This window comes from Saprolegnia parasitica (genome assembly GCF_000151545.1).
Source record: "Saprolegnia parasitica CBS 223.65 unplaced genomic scaffold supercont2.25, whole genome shotgun sequence".
Taxonomy (NCBI): Eukaryota; Oomycota; class Saprolegniomycetes; order Saprolegniales; family Saprolegniaceae; genus Saprolegnia; species Saprolegnia parasitica.
The window spans coordinates 350,548-368,064 of NW_012156419.1; the positions used below are offsets into that span (position 1 = coordinate 350,548).

General features: G+C 55.4%; 3 protein-coding genes across 3 annotated transcripts; all 3 read left to right on the forward strand.

Moving 5' to 3' along the window:
- Positions 1-1,030: 1,030 nt before the first annotated feature.
- SPRG_20277 (hypothetical protein) lies at positions 1,031-1,651 on the forward strand (the record flags this gene model as incomplete). Its single annotated transcript, XM_012345869.1, has 1 exon — positions 1,031-1,651. One exon carries the CDS (start codon positions 1,031-1,033, stop codon positions 1,649-1,651), a length of 621 nt encoding a protein of 206 aa, XP_012201259.1.
- A 3,699-nt stretch (positions 1,652-5,350) lies between these two features.
- SPRG_20278 (hypothetical protein) lies at positions 5,351-5,992 on the forward strand (the record flags this gene model as incomplete). The annotated part of the gene is made up of 1 exon (XM_012345870.1): positions 5,351-5,992. The coding sequence occupies one exon, from the start codon at positions 5,351-5,353 to the stop codon at positions 5,990-5,992; it is 642 nt and encodes a 213-aa protein (XP_012201260.1).
- A 10,177-nt stretch (positions 5,993-16,169) lies between these two features.
- On the forward strand, positions 16,170-16,484 carry SPRG_20280 (hypothetical protein; the record flags this gene model as incomplete). The annotated part of the gene is made up of 1 exon (XM_012345871.1): positions 16,170-16,484. The coding sequence occupies one exon, from the start codon at positions 16,170-16,172 to the stop codon at positions 16,482-16,484; it is 315 nt and encodes a 104-aa protein (XP_012201261.1).
- Positions 16,485-17,517: the final 1,033 nt, after the last annotated feature.

Consider the following 17,517-nt stretch of genomic DNA (forward strand, 5'->3'; position numbering starts at 1 on the left):
TAGTGCACGAGAAGAGCGGTCGCATCGAGCTGTCGGGCGGCAGGTTGGATTTGGACGAGTACGCATGGGACAGTGGATGATGCCATTGGCTGAAAAGCAATCTTTTTTCTCGAGATGCCATTGCCGCAACTCGCAGCAACAACATTGGCGCCAATCAAATATAAGGACCTGTCACTGCCGCCACAAGTAACGGATGTCGTGGAGGAAGAGCGCCAGGCGAGTCAAAGTAGGTCAGTTTGAGCGTTGGGCGGGTCATGGGCAAAGCAACAATGGCGAGACGACGTGGCGATGGAAAGCATAGCGAGGATGCGATTGGCTGAAATCCGATCTTTCTCGCGATGCCATTGGTGCGACATTGCAAATCCTTTTGGCCAATTGAGCGCTCGCCCAGTCGTTTGCTTTCAGGACGGGGCCCACAGTACCGGTACTGTACGTCGTGCCCGGCCAACGTCTTGTGGCTTGCGTGGCCATGCACGAGGGCTGCGCGACGTGGGACAACCGTTCGATTTCGCGTACGGATGCGCCACGACCGTTGGTAATCGTTGAGGTTGCGGTTGAGAATCGGTTGACGCTGGCGCCAACGTGCTGTGGCGACGCGTGATCACGTGGTGACGACGCGTGTGACCAAGCCTCGGCCACCGAGGTGGTGTCTGTCGTCCAGAGCAACGCACTCTGCCTCGGCAACCAAATCCAATTCGATTTTTTCGCAACATGACTGACCGAGGACTAGAGCTCAAAACACACCGATCTGTTATACCCTAGAACGATCCATGATACTGATTGGTATGCCCATGACCGCCGTCGGACTTGGTCGATCGCGCCGAAGTCGGCGACGTTCGACGCTGCCTGCCGTACAGGTCCCAGCAGCTGGTTTCGGGTGGGATCACGGCCACCACACGCCGCGTCAACGCAAAGATCGTCTTAGAGGTCACGACGTGATCACTCAATCACCGGCGATCGCTCATCGTCGGCGGCGCGCGCCTTTCGTGAGCGCACATTTGTTTTTACCCCACGAACAAGAACCAGCAGTATGACCTTGCCCACGTTGAAGCTGACGTACTTTGACATGACGGGCCGCGCCGAGCTCGTGCGCCTGGCGCTGCACGCGGGTGGCGTCCCGTTCGAGGACGAGCGCCTCACGCGCGAGCAGTTTGGCGCGGTCAAGCCGACGCTGCCGTTCAAGCAGGTGCCGACGCTCACGGTCGACGGCGTCGTCATGGCCCAGTCGCACGCGATGGCGCGCTACGCCGGCCGCCTCTCGGGTCTGTACCCGACCGACGCGCTTGAGGCCTTCCGCGTCGACGAGCTCCTCGCGGCCTCGGACGATACGCTCGCCAAGCTCATGCCGTCGTTCCGCGAACAGGACCCGGCCAAGCGCCTCGCGCTGCGTGAAGAAGCCGCCGCGGGGCCGCTTCCGGAGCACTTTGCGTGCATCGAGGCGCGTCTGCCTGTGACGGGCACGTACTTTCTCGGCGACCAGCTCTCGATCGCGGACCTCGAGCTCTACGGCGCGCGCAAGATGATGGCGTCGGGCTGGCTCGACGGCATTCCGACGACGATTCTGGACGCATATGCGCGCTGGAACGCGATCGCCGACGCGGTTGCGGCCCACCCCAAGGTGCTCGAGTGGGAAGCGGCGCACGCCAAGTAATGCATGCAAACCTGTGAATATCCATTTTTCTTGTTTGTTTTGTACAGAGGTCGATGGATGCTTGTCGCTTGGGACGATGGCCGTTTGCAGTTGCACTACTTTTGTACGTACCATAACGTTATTAGTATCAGGGCACAGGCTCCTCTCTTTGAGATGATGCAAGTTGAAGGTGAATGGTGCACAAGGGTAGCACGACCACTGTTGAGTACCGCTTGGCGTCAAGTAGATTGGCTGCACAGTACGCGCTGCAGCTACGGTAGTGCGAGCAGCAAAATGTTGTACAGGCACTGGTTGAATCAGTTGACTGTGATGGAGTTTCGTTACGTGATGATAATTGCTGCACAATGCCTGCGTCGTCTTGCAGTTTTTGAGTACCAGACAAAACATTGGTCCGGACATCGAACCTTGGTATGCGCTGCACTTTTTCTTTACAGCCAGCGACCTTATTTTTCTTCTCCTAGTCGAGTGAATCCAGTCAGTGACGTCCACAATTGATCCAAAAGACTATTCGATGCCTCGCAATCTTTCTAGCGTCGACAAGGACATGGCCCATGACGTCTACAATCAACTATTCGACATGGATTTATGTCTATAGTGGCCCGCAGCTTAACCCGACAATTTCAGTCAAAGTGGACAAATTTGGTCGGAAAATTTTCAATACGTAAAACCTTCCTAGCGTCATTTTGACACCGCAGAGAGCTGAAGAACGCACAAGAGAAGAAAAGAGGGCAAATATACGTTGGTTTCTGGGTCTTTTTAGCTGCAAATTCGGCCTCCATGCGTTCCATAAGGAACACCGACAGAATGGAGCGATGGGATTTGTACTTCTTGACGGCAAACTCTGCGAGATGCGGTGGAAGCCCTGCTGCGTACACCTGCATGTAGCGATGACAACGCCGCTCGAAGCGCTGAACATGCTGCAGAGGGACTTGAGCGAGAGCCGATGGAATCGTTTCGTGAAGGCTCTTGAACGTGTAGTCGCAGTGCTGGCAGCAGTAGACCTTGGCGCTGCCCCAATAATTTTCGATCGGGTTGAACTCGAGATGGAACTTGGGGAGACCGCTACCTTTAAAGACCTCTTCAAGCATCGACTTCTGAGCGGCAAAGTCGGGTTGGTGGTCGAGTAAGTTGACCGCGCAGCAAGAATACGGTTCTTCAGTCGCACAGGGCGTCTTCCTGCAATGTCCGCGAATCGTCTCCGAAGGGCCGAGTATCTCGCGCTCGCGGAGGATCGTGAGAAGGCCTTTGGGCGCCCCGTTTTCGTGCTGCATACGTTGCGCCAAGGTCTGGCTGCACAGCATCGCCCCACGCATCGAGCTCGCTCCAAAGATTGATCTCGTTATCGTTATCCAAGTCGACTTCATACACATGCGGCTCTTCCTAATGGAATTCGTCAGTTGGTACCAAAGGGTGGATCAAAGGACGTACGAGTACCATTCGGCAAGGCTCGTGAGCGCGGTCGCCTTCTTCTTCGCTGCTGTCGCTCTCTTGGCAGTCCAGTTCGGTGACGCCGCCTAGCGCAAGTGCTTGACGCTTGGCCTCACGAGCCGCCTTGGCGCGATCCAGCTGCAAAGCGCTTGGTCCTGCGCCCCATGGCTGAGTGCTAATAACTATGACCCGGGGCACATCATTCGGATAGCGTCTTTTCATCCAGTTAATGGGTGTGGCGACCCGGTGTACACACCGTCAGGGTGGACATATTTGAGCCTCCGCCTCTGTAAATGACCTCACTTCGAGTTTCAAATTCTCCACAACTAAACATGCTACGAAGAAGATCAAACTGTCAAGGTGTTCCTCTTTGTCTTGACTATCGATTTACAGTGCGTTTGGCATGCATAAAAGCTTTGCGTTCAATATTTTGACCGCCAAAAACGGTCGTCGATCTCTGTCGGTTTAAGGTGCGGACGACTGTATAACCCAAGCTTTTGGGAAACATGGGCAAACACATCTATAAATGAATATGCATGCACTCTTTAAAATGATATCGTAGGCACGCTATAGCGCGACGGGAAAAGAGGCAATAGGACTCCACTAGGAGCGCGGCGACACGAGAGAAATGGAGAATATACAATAGTGCGCATGTTAGTAGTGCTGCTCGCACTTGGGCTTCAGTACAATGCCGTAAACGTAATGTAGCTCATCTCATTGACGCGACCATTCATCAGGTGCCATCAATTGCATCATGGTCTTTGAAGCGTTCCAACTTTTCGACCGTAGCCCTTGCCAAACGCTAACACAAATATTCAATGACGTGAAGAAAGTCTTATCGGACTGCATGGACGTGTACGTACACTTCAGCGTGGTGCAGAGATCTTGCGCTACGGATCACAGATCGTCGTGGAAATATGACCATAAAGCCCGAACGCATCCAGATGTGCGTGACGAAATGCTTAATGTCCGCGAGTGCGAAGACATCGCCCAAGAGATACGGGCCTTTCGAGGCGGCCGCAACCAACCGCTCTATGACACCGGCAAACAAGGTCGGGAGCGCCTCTGCCGCGAGCTCCTTGCCGAGTGCGGTTTTTTTTGTTACGTCTACTTCGTTAAACCACGGAATTTACCGACTCATCATATCACCGGACGCGGCGACGATCTCGTCGACGCGGTACGCACCCAGTGGGTTGGACGTTGGGTAGAGACCGGTAAGGTGGCCAATATACCGCGCCATGCCGTGCGACTGCGCAAATACTTTGCTATTTTCAGTCTGCGTGGGGGTTGCTGGCGGCGGCGGTGCCTTGCACGCCACAAACCCGTCATGAGCAAGTGCTCGTAGCCTCCGCAGCTGAGCTCCGACTACCCGACGCCATCTTACCCTAGTACGCCGACTTCGTCTACCAAGTTTTGCTCCGCGCTGTCAAGTTTCGCGCCCATTTGCACTGGCTCGACAGGGCCGACCAAGCGTGCCTCTTGTGCCCCGAGCACGAGACGTACCGCCACTTCCTCGTGGACAGCGACTTCATCAAGGACGTGTGGAGCACGGTTGAGGAACTTGATTTAGGGATGCGGAGACAGGAGCGCGATTCGCGGGACGAGGTGACGTCGCGGCCACTCGAGGTGGGCGAAGAGCCGGAGAAGCCGACGAAGAGCAGGCTGCTCGGGCTCTTGTACGAGGCTGTGGTGCAAGTGCAGTTGAGCGACTCGTGCCGCCTTGACGGCGGCAATCGTCCATGGACTTGGTAGTGGTAGGTCCGCGCGAAAGACGCGGTCGTTCCGGACTCGCCAGACGTTGAGTCAGACGCAGGCGCCGAGCACGGGCCAGAGGTAGCGGAGCGCGGCTTCGTGCATGTTGGACGCCGTCTTGGGCGTCGAGTAGAGGGAGCCTGAGAGCGTAGTCGGCAAGGTCACGCCCAATGGGACCGTGACCGCGTAAAGCGAGTGTACACAACGAGGCAAGTCTGACAATTTTATTTAGCATAGTTTTATCTATTGTAATAGACGACCCACTTTAACAACAACAACCTGCCAAACTGGTCGACACCGTCGAGACCTCGTCAATGATTCCGATTGATTGCTCTCTTTTATTGGACAAAAAGCCGTTGAATTGATTTGACGCGACCAGTCGGAACGTCGGCCATCATATTGACATCCACTCTTCAATCTTGGTCCAACTTCAACCTAAAACGCTCCATGATTGGTCCAAATTCTACCTATCACACGCGATCACAAACAGGCCACACAAAAAAGGCAGCGAGAACGACGATGGCCGTACCGCAGACCATCAAGCTCACGTACTTCAACCTCGCGGGGCGAGCCGAGATCGCGCGTCTTGCCTTTCACATTGGCGACATTGCCTTTGAGGACGAGCGTATCTCCCGCGGGGCGTTCGCTGCGCTCAAGCCATCGCTGCCGTTTGGCCAGCTCCCGATCTTGACGGTCGATGGCAAAGCCTTTGCGCAGTCGAGTGCGATTGCTCGCTTCGCCGGCGCGCGCTCGGGTCTGTACCCGACGGACCCAATCGCAGCGTTGCAGGTGGACGAGATCCTCGAGCATGCCAAAGACATCTTTGACGTCCTCGTGCCCACGCTGCGGGAGCCGGACAAGGCGAAACGGCTCGCGATGCGCCAGGAGCTGACAGAGCGCAAGGTGCAGCCCATGTGCGCAGCCTTGGAAGCGCGCGTCGCGTCGACAAAGGCGCCGATCGGAGACTTTGTGCTTGGCCACGCACTCTCGCTCGCCGACTTGGAGCTCTACTTGACCCGCGACCTCTTTACGTCGGGCTGGTTCGAAGGCGTGCCCACGACGCTCTGCGACGACCACGCTGCGTGGTCTGAAATCGCGGCCGCCGTCGCCAAGCATCCTAAAGTGCAGAGCTGGCAGCAGCGGGCCACGGCAGCCCAATAATGCAATACTTCTCGAGCCGCCCGATTTTTTCTGTTAGTTCATGATTTCCACGTCTCGAGATGTCGATTTCACAAATTTCTCGTATTGAGCATGATTTTATGCATGCACTTTATACACGACAACAACAGTGTATTATTCAACTCGTTTGGTCTAGTGCAACATTCTGTATCGGTGCAAAGTGGCATGTTTTGCTTGAAAAGGGTTTGATTATTGGACCTCACGCAATACTCAAGCGAGACTACTGTAAAGCAATCGGCACGGTAAGATTCGTTCGACGCGCTCAATGAGCTCGGCACGCTTCCAATTGCGTCCGTTGACGACGGAGGAGCTAACTGGACTTGTCGCTTCGATATTTGCTATCTTTTTTCGATGGCTCAATCAGAGATTGCACCGCCATGACGTACCCGACCTTGAAAGTGACGTATCTTGACAGTTTTGGCCGTGCCGAGCTCACGCGCCTCGCACTTCATGTCGCCAACATCCCTTTTGAAGACGAGCGCTTGAGCTGGGCATCGTTCGTCGCGCTCAAGCCGTCGTTGCCGTTCCACCAGATCCCGACGCTCACGATCAACGGCGAAGTGCTCGCGCAGTCCTTCCCCATGGCGCGCTACGTAGGGTGTCTCGGTGGTTTGTATCCGGGCGATCCACTGGCGGCGTTCCGCGTGGACGAGATCCTCGCCGCGTGCCTCGACCTCGTCAACCTCTTCATGCCGTCGTTCAAGGAGCCGGACAACGCCAAACGGCTCGCGATGCGCGAGGCACTGAGCAAAGCGACACTGCCGACGCTCCTCGCGTGCATTGAAGCGCGACTGCCTGTGTCAGGCACGTATGTTCTCGGCGATACCCTATCGATCGCCGACATTGAGCTCTACTGCTCGCGAATCTTCTTGACGCAAGGGTACCTCGATGGGATTGCGCCTTCGATCCTTGCGCCGTACGTGCGTTGGAGTGCGATTGCGGATGTCGTCAGTGCCCACCCAAGGATCGAAGCGTGGGCCGCTGCGCACAAGAAGGAATAAACGATCGCTTCCACGCGTTCATGGACATCATTCAACTGCAATACAAGCTGTGAACCTGAACATGTTATGAACCATATTGGAGCGAATCGCAGATGAATTTTTGCTGTGGGCCACCGTTCGGTACATTTTGCCTCCCATTGGGGTTGTCATTGTCGACGCGATGGGCTCGGGTTGAGCCTACCCACTCGCAGAGGCGCGAATGAACAGGTTGCGTACGCCCATGCCCAGCAATTTGATGGACGGTGATGTCCATTCCACGCCGAGATCGACAAGTCCATGCCCATTTCCTTGGTCAAGTTTGAACTTTCCCGTGGCTGCATCTTAGCTTGTGAGGTAAAATTTGTCGCTGACAGAAGCCACCGCAAGTGTCGAGCGCTCCCCTTGGCAACCCTCGGGGTTGAGATGGCCTACCAAACCTCGCAGGAGTTCTTGTTGTAATGAAATTTTGCATACCTCTGCCTACTTTTAATTTAATCAAGGGCCTTTAAGGGCGAAAAGGGTGACAACCAGTTGCACCATGCGTTAATTTTCGACGAGGCATCGAGGTTCGAAGTGACGACCAACCGTTTGATTGTATTTTAAGTCCTGCACATCGAACAAGGCACCAATACAGCAACCCTTAACTCGTGATCAACACTTGCTTCGTGCATTGGGGCATGTGCTCACAAAACCGTGGTGTCTGTTTAAGTTTTCATTTTTTAATTGTTTACTGCAGCAAAAGGCACGTGACACCATTATTGTGTACTAGTAGCCAGCACTTTACTTCGGTCCGTGTCAACTCATGTCTTCGTTCAAAGCGCCAATGTGTTGCCAACGAACATCGTATGGACTGCATATAGGATACCACAACACTGACTGCATCAAAATCACGCACCTTGCGCTCTTCCCCACGATACCTCGCTTGAAAACGAGCACTTGTCATGACGTGCTTGTGGCGCGCAAGGCACCGCCGCCGTCAGCAACCCCCACGCAGACTGACAATAGCAAAGTATGTGCGCAGTCACACGGCATAGCGCGGGTGGGATGTTGGCCACTTCGTAAGCCTCCAGCCAACGTCCGACCGGAGCCGAGGGTACCATTGTTCTATACAAATATCACAATTTGAATCAATGCCCTACTGAAGTATCGAGAGTGCTTGATATTGCCTTGGCGAACGGACCGGCTGCTTCGAGCGCCCATCGGGGGTGGTTCGCACATCTCTCACCTGCGTTCCAGAGCCTCAAGGAGCTCGATGGGCTCGTGGACATGCTGTGCTTCTCCGTCATCTCGCTTGCAGATGCGCATTTGAATATCGCTCTCAAGGCGATTCCTGCCTTTGCGTTGGTCTGCTTGAACGGCCGGTCGGTGTGGCGGGCGTCAGATCGCGGTGCAGTGACGCTGCGTGGGCTCCTGTATGCGCTCGGGCAGGTGCCGCAGCTCACGCTCTCAAGCGTGTACGCTGGGTACGGGCAAACAAACCTGCGCGATCTTTCTCGCGACTACCCAGAAGTAAGCTACCAGGGTCACGTCGGTCGATTTTACATGCACAACCCGCCGATAGACAAGACGATCTCCGCTGCCCTCGCTCGCTGCGTCCACGTGCAAGCAGCTACGTTTACTTGGGTGCCCTTTGAGGATCAGAAGAGAGAAGAAGACTATCAAAAGACTGCCACGACGCCAGCACATCGTCTCCGCTCGCTTCATTTGGACACTCGTGGAGCGTTCGGCGATAGGCGCATCATCGAGTGGCTTCAACAGCCGCACGCGAAGGCGCTCGACCTTAAGTGCAAAAGCTTGCATGGCGGCGACAGCTTGGCCAAGGCCATTGCCATGTCGCCGGGGCTCACGTCGGTCAACGTTAATACAGCGCTCAGCGTCCATACGACTGCCGTTGGCGGCTTTCCGATCGCACTCGCTGCCTACGACCTGCACCAACCTCGAGATTTTTGTCAGAGCCGTGGCATCGGCGACGAGGTTGTTTTAAACAACCGGTAGAGTCGACCCTTGCAGCTCGTGCTGGAATTCATGCACATGAGGATATGTTCGTCACGGTCGGCCCGGTGGGAAGGCGTCTTGAGCAAAATTACCTTGGTTTTGAGATTGAGATTGAGTTACGTGCGTCGAGTTGCGTGCGTTCAGATACAGCACCCTAAGATAGCATCGTGTCCAACGCGATTGGCCGACCACACCGCACCAAGAAGTCGATGAGCAAGCGCCCGACCGTGGCCTCACCAACGGTCCTGCACCTGGACCACGTGGTCATGAGCATCGTCCAGTGCATCGCAACGCCAAGCGCTGTCCATGCCTTTCTATCGGCGCTGCCAGCCTCTGCGCGCAGCCCGCCGCTGGCCGCGCTGCTCGAGCTGCTCGAGCACCCGCTGCGCATGACGCGAATTCCTGTGAACTGCGAGCAGCGCGCCAGGAGCCGCATGTGGCCTCGGCTGTATCTGGACGAGCTCACACCCGCGGCTACCGCTCTTGTGCGCGACGCGATGCCGGTCATTCCCGCGGCCGCCGGCTCCGACAGCAGCGACGGATTGCCGCCCGATGTCGACGCCTTGGCGTGGCTTCAGCTGTGGAGCGCCAAGCTCACGCACTATACACACAGGTGCCATCGGGATCCATGGGACCGCGCGCCGCTGTGCGATCTTGCGCCAGTGCATTCACCTGACAGACGTCAATCTGCCGCATGACACGGCGGTCCTCGAGGCCGTTACGACGCCCGCGCACCGCGTCGCGTCGATCACAACGTCGTGCTTCGAGACCGACGCGAGCGCTCTCATGGCCTTGGGCCGATGGCTACAGTCGACGCACGCCACGTCCTTGACGATCAAGTACCACCACATCGATCGCCGCGCCGCGGTCAGCGCCGCGCTGGCGCCAATGCTCTCCAAGACCACGTCGCTCGAGCGTCTTGTACTGCACAGTCGCGTGCCCGGCGTTGTCGCACCCCTCGTCGCCGTCGCACCATTGTTCGAGCGCCTGACGCAGCTAGACATCATGGTGCACGAGGCCGACAGGGCAGCGTTGATGTCGTTTCTGGAGCGTCTCAATCGCACCAAGCTGTCCTCGCTGCGCGTTGTCTGCAACGAGATGGAGCTGCGCCCGCTCGTCCGCATCCTTTCCACGTTCCCAGCCCTGACGTTCCTCGAACTCCAAGACGGCATCTACGCGCCGAGTAGTACGACGCTAGCAAGTCTGTTGCCCTCGTCGCTGCGGCACCTCGTTCTCGACAGCACTCGCTTCGACTCGTGGAGTGCCTTTGCCGCCCACGTCCCACCCACATGCGTTCTTGAGAGCCTTTCGTTGCAGTTTTGCTTGCTGAGCTGCACGTGCTTTAAGGCGATGCTCGTCTCGCTCTGCGACTGGATTCGCCGGGGCCTCCGACGCATGACCATCAACGAGTCGTACCTCGGTGACGAGCGTGTCGCGGCGCTTGCGACTGCTCTTTCGCACACGGTGAGTCCCGTCGGCGTCGCCATCGACATCGACGACAGCAATCTGTGCCGCGCCACCTATGAGCACGTCGACCGCGCCCTCGCCACCTGCCGCGGCATCTCGATCGCGCTGCCGCCGCTACTGGATCTGTTCAACCCCGCGTCTCCGATTCAACACGTCAAGTACCGCTACGAACGCAACGGCAGCATCATCGTGCTTGAAAGCCCAAGTCGAAACGATGCGTAGAATTGGTTCTTGTTCTCCGTATCAATCAATTAATCAATCAGTCGATTTATCAATAGCAAAATGGCAGGAAGAGCTTCGCACAGTAGTACTATTGGACAACTCCAAGGGTATGGTTCGACCCCATTATCGCGCCGTCGAGAACTCGCGTCCCGTTTGTCGACGCGGGCACAGGGTTCGCTCGAGCTCGCACTCTAGCGACTGGATGGCGCCGCCTTGGTCCACTTGGCAAATCCGCGTCCAGAACTCCAGGGTTAGGGTGACCAGATCCGAGCTTCGTGTTCAGAAACGACCGCGCTGTCCACACCGACCCATGCTACCGCTGGACTCGAGCGCCATCGATCGCGAGCTTCGCACCACGAGCACCAATACAGCACATGCATCGGTCGACCATCACATGACACGGTCGAACCGCCCGTCCGTCAAGGTAGCACCCGTCAAGAAGCGTGTACAGAAAGATGTGGCAAAAGATACCAGCATCGCAGTCGTTGTCACCGAGAGATACCCAACACGTGCTGGCAAGGGCCTCGAAAGGACTGGCCTGCATTGATTGACTCTCGATGCGGTCCAGGATGAGGACTCTTCTAACTGTCGCCACGCTTCCCCCATGGCCGTGTGCATATTGTGCATGTCGTGGAGCTGCTAGCGGACGCGGGAACCTCTGCTACGCTACAACGAGAACGCCGACGTGATCGACGTCGTGAACTGTACTGTACATCGCCATCTCGGACGTTGTAGCTGGCGACAATGGCTGCGCTCCTGACTGTCGACTCCTCGCTGCATGGGGCGGCGCCACCGAATCGAGCGCTCTGTCAGGTTGAAGGTGGTCGGCTGCCGCGACCATCGACGGCTGGCCGCACGATGGCTCTCACTGTGCAGAGCCTACCACGCCGAAACCACTCGCCTGGCCGCGTGCAGGCGGGTGTCGTCACCGGGTTGCAGTGGTGCCACCGTGTCGCCGTTGGCTGCGTCGTGATCGGTGTCGCCGTGAGGACCTCTCGTGGCGCATCCATGGCAGCGTGCAGCCGACGCCCAGCAGCATGTAGCGAACGTCGGTGGCGCCCGTCGAACACGCCTGTCGCCTTGTCGCTGCTTGCTGCCCGAGCACGTGGACAGCTGCCCTGTCACCGCTCGGTTTGATTTTAAACCAATCCGATCGCGACGCTTAGAAACATCAAGCCAATCAGAGGCGCACTGAGATAATTTTTCATGATTTGCCTCCGCGACCAAGAGGCCAAGACGACGATGACCACGACGCATGGCATCAATGCACCGGCAGGCAAGGGGGTCATCATGGGCAGTCAAGGCGATGCGACGCTCGGAGACGTCGGCCACGAGCTACAAGCGATGGCCACAACGATCGCCGATGTTGCAGCGCTCGACGCACCGCTCTCGCGATGGCCATCGCTTGGCTCCAAAGCGATCACGCAATGGCTGCGCAAGAGCACGCGACAGCGGTCGCCAATGCACTCGCAACGGCCACTAAAGGCGAAAGTCCGCGCGGTGCAGCATGCCCTCTCAGGCCGTACACCCGGCATCTTGGACGACGACGACGAGACGGCGCCTGCCTCCACGAAGCCTCGCGTCAACGGCGTGTGTCTGTCCGTAGTACGCAACCTTTCGGATGTTCTTCTTACGCACGTCCTCTCGATGCCCTCGTGGGAGCCGGTCGCGGTGTTTCTCGATGCGACGCCGACCGGCAGTATTAATACAATGATGGTCTCTAGCAGGAAACAATAAAAGGGCCGCGCATGGCTGGGTTCGATGCCATGACCAAAATTTCCTACGGTACAGCAAACATCTCTATTTAGCAAGGCACTGTGCAGCAATTATCAATCCACGCATTCTGATCCAAACCAGTGTCTGTGCTCGCATCTTATCCCTTTTTTGTTGTGCAGCTACAAGTCGCTGCGGAGGAAGCAGAGTCATACCCCGAATCGGACAGAAAATCTGAATGGTGCCAGTGAAAGCTTTGTTTTTGTCATCTCTTTCTCAATGCATCGTAGCCCAAGAAAAAAGTCCGAATTGCTGGCTGCAGAAAAGGATGCGAGTGCGTGGGTTCGAAGTCCTCGCAAACGCACCAATTGGTATGGATCATTCACTCCTCTAGCAAGACACTGCGCAGCAATCAGTATCGGAGCCCCCTGGATAATTCCCCATCCAACAGTGTCTGTTGCAACATTTCACCCTTCCGACTTTTTATCTGCCACCAAGAACCCAGTGCTTCACGGCAGTACCGATATTCTCGTGGACCAGAAAGTCATCCAAATCTACACGAATTGTCTCCCTCTGTCCACTGCAGCAGAGGGCCACACATCGCCATCCCTTTAGCAATAGCATACTCGACGCGCTATGGCCGCGCGATAGAAATAGGTACAAAAACCAGCGTCCGCATCTCACCTCGTTTACACGAGATACAATAGTTTCGAGCAGAGATGGTCGCGGGCTTCATGACTTGCATACTGTATATCCGTATGATGTGCACTGCGAGGTCAGGCGCAGCGCATTTGTCTATTCGTCTCCACTTGAGATTGCGGAAATCGATTACCTCATCACGACTTCGAGACAAATCCGCCAAGCACCGTGCACTGTGGCATACAAACATCAAGTCGACAGCAGCTGGAACACTGCCGAACACGTTAGCTCGTCGATTTGCACTGTTTTTGACACGCCCGGGAGCTTGCTGGATTGGCTGGTTTCGAACCAATGCGCCATCTCTCCGCCAATCCGAGAGCGGCAAAGATCGAATCTACCGCCACTAGCTCGATTACGCGTCGCGACGTCGTGTTCGAACAACGAAAGCAGCTCCCGGCACCAATTCACTTTTCAATTTTCATCGCCATGAGCCAACCGACGCTGAAGCTCACCTACTTTGACGCATCCGGCCGCGCCGAGCTCACGCGCCTCGCGCTCTTCCTCAACGACGTGCCGTTCGAGGACGAGCGCGTCAGCTACGATGCGTTTCTCGTGCGCAAGCCGACGCTGCCGTTCAAGCAGCTCCCGACGCTCACTGTCGACGGTGAAGTCTTTACGCAGTCCCATGGCATGGCGCGCTATGTCGGCGCGCTCACGGGTCTCTACCCAACGTCCAACCCGCTCGGTGCGTACCGCGTCGACGAGATCCTCGCCGCGTCTGACGACATCACGGGCAAACTCCTACCGTACTTTTACGAGTCGGACACTGAGAAGAAGCTTGCGATTGCGAAGGAGCTCGCGGCAGAGGCGCTTCCGGCCTTGTTTGCCGGTGTCGAAGCACGGTTGGTTGCGGCCGCTTCCAAGGGCCCGTATCTCTTGGGCGAGACGCTCTCGCTCGCTGATATCGAGCTCTTTGTGATGCGCATGAACCTGCAGTCGGGCAAGATGGTTGGTCTTCCGACAACGCTTTGCGACGGCTACCCGCGCTGGCAGGCGATCGCGGACGCCGTCGCGGCCCTTCCCAAGGTCCAGGCGTGGTACATCCAACACCCGTAACCGCTGTGCTGACGAGACGCCACGTAATACACTTTTGTTTTGTATCCGATATGAGCGCCACAACACATATCGTATCGTCGATGTTGGATTAAAGCAACTTGAGCAAACGCGTTGCAACAAGCACACCTAGCCTTGTACTAATACAATGGTGTATCGGCAATAGACGACATTGCAACACAATCGTGTCGCGCTATGTTATCTATTCGTGAAGCGCTGACCACGGTGCAACGCGCATTTTGACACAAATGACAAAAGAAAAAAACGATCACCGTCGTCGAACATCCAGTTGCTTGTTAGCTTTGACACGGGGCGTCTACCACATTAGTTTGGATTCACGCAAGCGCCACGTCTTTGCCAAGTCTGGTCAAGGACCAGTGTTCCAATGACCCAAACAACGAGTACAAGCTACGGCGTATGTTGTCCTGCCCGATAACGCGTTGTAGCTACATACTGTTGCTTTCTACGAGAGCCCGTTCGGTCACTTGATGTCTTTCGCATCACATTTTGCAGTGCGCCGGTCCATTCGATATCCAGTTCAAAGGCGAGCGCTCATCGCATCGCGCGGTGTATTGCAAGATATCTCTACTGGAATTGACCCGCTGGTTCTTTAGCTCTCTACGAGTACCCCAAATCGAACCATTTCGTCATTTCATCGCGAAACCGCTTGGTCTTATACGTCATTGTTGATGCTAGTGAGGCTAGTGAGGGCTGTCGTTGCAAGGCACCCTCGACGTCGAGGTCCACTTGCGCTTCTCGCGGAAGGCAGCGCGCTCTGCCTCTTCATGCAGCCGCTCGTCGCGCCGGACCTTCTTGATGTTCGCGCGCGTCCACGCCACTTCTTGTGCTTGTGGATCCGTTTGGAACACAATCAGGAAAGGATGTTTTAATTGGCTCAATAGTTTTTGCCAATCACAAGACTTGGTTCACGACCCCGCTGAAATAGTGTGAGCACCATTCAGCACAACGACGAGTAGCAGTCCACAGACGCGCCAGGGCCACGTAGCAGCCGGGTATACCTCTCCACACACTTCTTAAATGATAGAAATGTCGTTTCCGACGCTGCACGTAGCGCAATCACGCGCAAATTCATTTTCCATTTTTCGAGGTGGTGGCAGAATTGCCCAAATACTTCACGAGATATCGCGGGGTTCCAAAGCTCTGAAGACCATAAACCTGGACTGCAACAGTTGGCGATGCATCTCGGCCCAGTGTGCGTCCAGTTTGTTGGGCGCCGTCGTTGCTTGGGCACTCACACCAAACTCGAACTGACGAGCGTCGGTTTTCAGGAAATTAGACATGCAATTTCGGTTGAAAATGAGTCGAAATCGCGGGAGCCGAGGACGCCATCTCTATTTGTTCATGCTAAAGAGCGCTTTGCATGTGGCCGAGGGAGGCAAAGTGCGATACCGCTGTGTGATGAGGCCTGTATCATAATACAGTATTTTGGTATATCAAATAAGCACACTATATATAGAAATGTTTGCCGCTGTGTGGTCTAGCACTCTGGCAAGTATAGGCGATTTCACTTTCAATCTTCGTTTTGGTCGATGCGCCGGCCTCTGTTCATCAAAACATGGTTCTTTATATATGTATATGATCGTCTTTCGCGTTATCTTCATAACAAAGACTTCGCATACATGTACGCAGTGCTACGCCAGCGCAAGGCACCGTAGTGTCAACACGCTCAATACGGCTGTGATAAAGAACAGTCGCTGGATGAGGAAAATAATGCGCATGCCTGGGTTGATGTCCCGTCCAACGTTACAAGTAGCATTGATTAATTAATGCACTGAACAAGACACTGCGCAGCATTACGTACGGACCACCAACTCGGATATTTCCCGCATCCAACTGTGTCTGTTCATATTTTTACCCTCGCTACTAGTCGTAAAGCTCGATCCACTAAGCTTAGACAAAAAGAAGTTGTCAAGTACACCCATGGCATCGCGAGAAAGATCGGATTTCAGCCAATCGCGTCCTCGGTATGCTTTCCATCGCCACGTCGTCTCGCCATTGTTGCTTTGCCCATGACCCGCCCAACACTCAAACTGACCTACTTTGACTCGCCTGGCCGCGCCGAGCTGACACGCCTGGCGCTCTTCCTCCACGACATCCCGTTCGAGGACGAGCGGGTCAGCTACGCTGAATTTATGGCGCGCAAGCCGACGCTGCCGTTCCAGCAACTCCCGACGCTCACTGTCGACGGAGAAGTCTTTGCGCAGTCGCACGGCATGGCGCGGTATATTGGCCACCTTACCGGTCTCTACCCAACGTCCAACCCACTGGGTGCGTACCGCGTCGACGAGATCGTCGCCGCGTCCGGTGATATGATGAGTCGGTAAATTCCGTGGTTTAACGAAGTAGACGTAACAAAAAAAACGCACTCGGCAAGGAGCTCGCGGCAGAGGCGCTCCCGACCTTGTTTGCCGGTGTCATAGAGCGGTTGGTTGCGGCCGCCTCGAAAGGCCCGTATCTCTTGGGCGATGTCTTCGCACTCGCGGACATTAAGCATTTCGTCACGCACATCTGGATGCGTTCGGGCTTTATGGTCATATTTCCACGACGATCTGTGATCCGTAGCGCAAGATCTCTGCACCACGCTGAAGTGTACGTACACGTCCATGCAGTCCGATAAGACTTTCTTCACGTCATTGAATATTTGTGTTAGCGTTTGGCAAGGGCTACGGTCGAAAAGTTGGAACGCTTCAAAGACCATGATGCAATTGATGGCACCTGATGAATGGTCGCGTCAATGAGATGAGCTACATTACGTTTACGGCATTGTACTGAAGCCCAAGTGCGAGCAGCACTACTAACATGCGCACTATTGTATATTCTCCATTTCTCTCGTGTCGCCGCGCTCCTAGTGGAGTCCTATTGCCTCTTTTCCCGTCGCGCTATAGCGTGCCTACGATATCATTTTAAAGAGTGCATGCATATTCATTTATAGATGTGTTTGCCCATGTTTCCCAAAAGCTTGGGTTATACAGTCGTCCGCACCTTAAACCGACAGAGATCGACGACCGTTTTTGGCGGTCAAAATATTGAACGCAAAGCTTTTATGCATGCCAAACGCACTGTAAATCGATAGCCAAGACAAAGAGGAACACCTTGACAGTTTGATCTTCTTCGTAGCATGTTTAGTTGTGGAGAATTTGAAACTCGAAGTGAGGTCATTTACAGAGGCGGAGGCTCAAATATGTCCACCCTTGACGGTGTGTACACCGGGTCGCCACACCCATTTAACTGGATGAAAAAGACGCTTATCCGAATGATGTGCCCCGGGGTCATATTAATTAGCACTCACCCATGGGGCGCAGGACCAAGCGCTTTGCAGCTGGATCGCGCCAAGGCGGCTCGTGAGGCCAGCGTCTA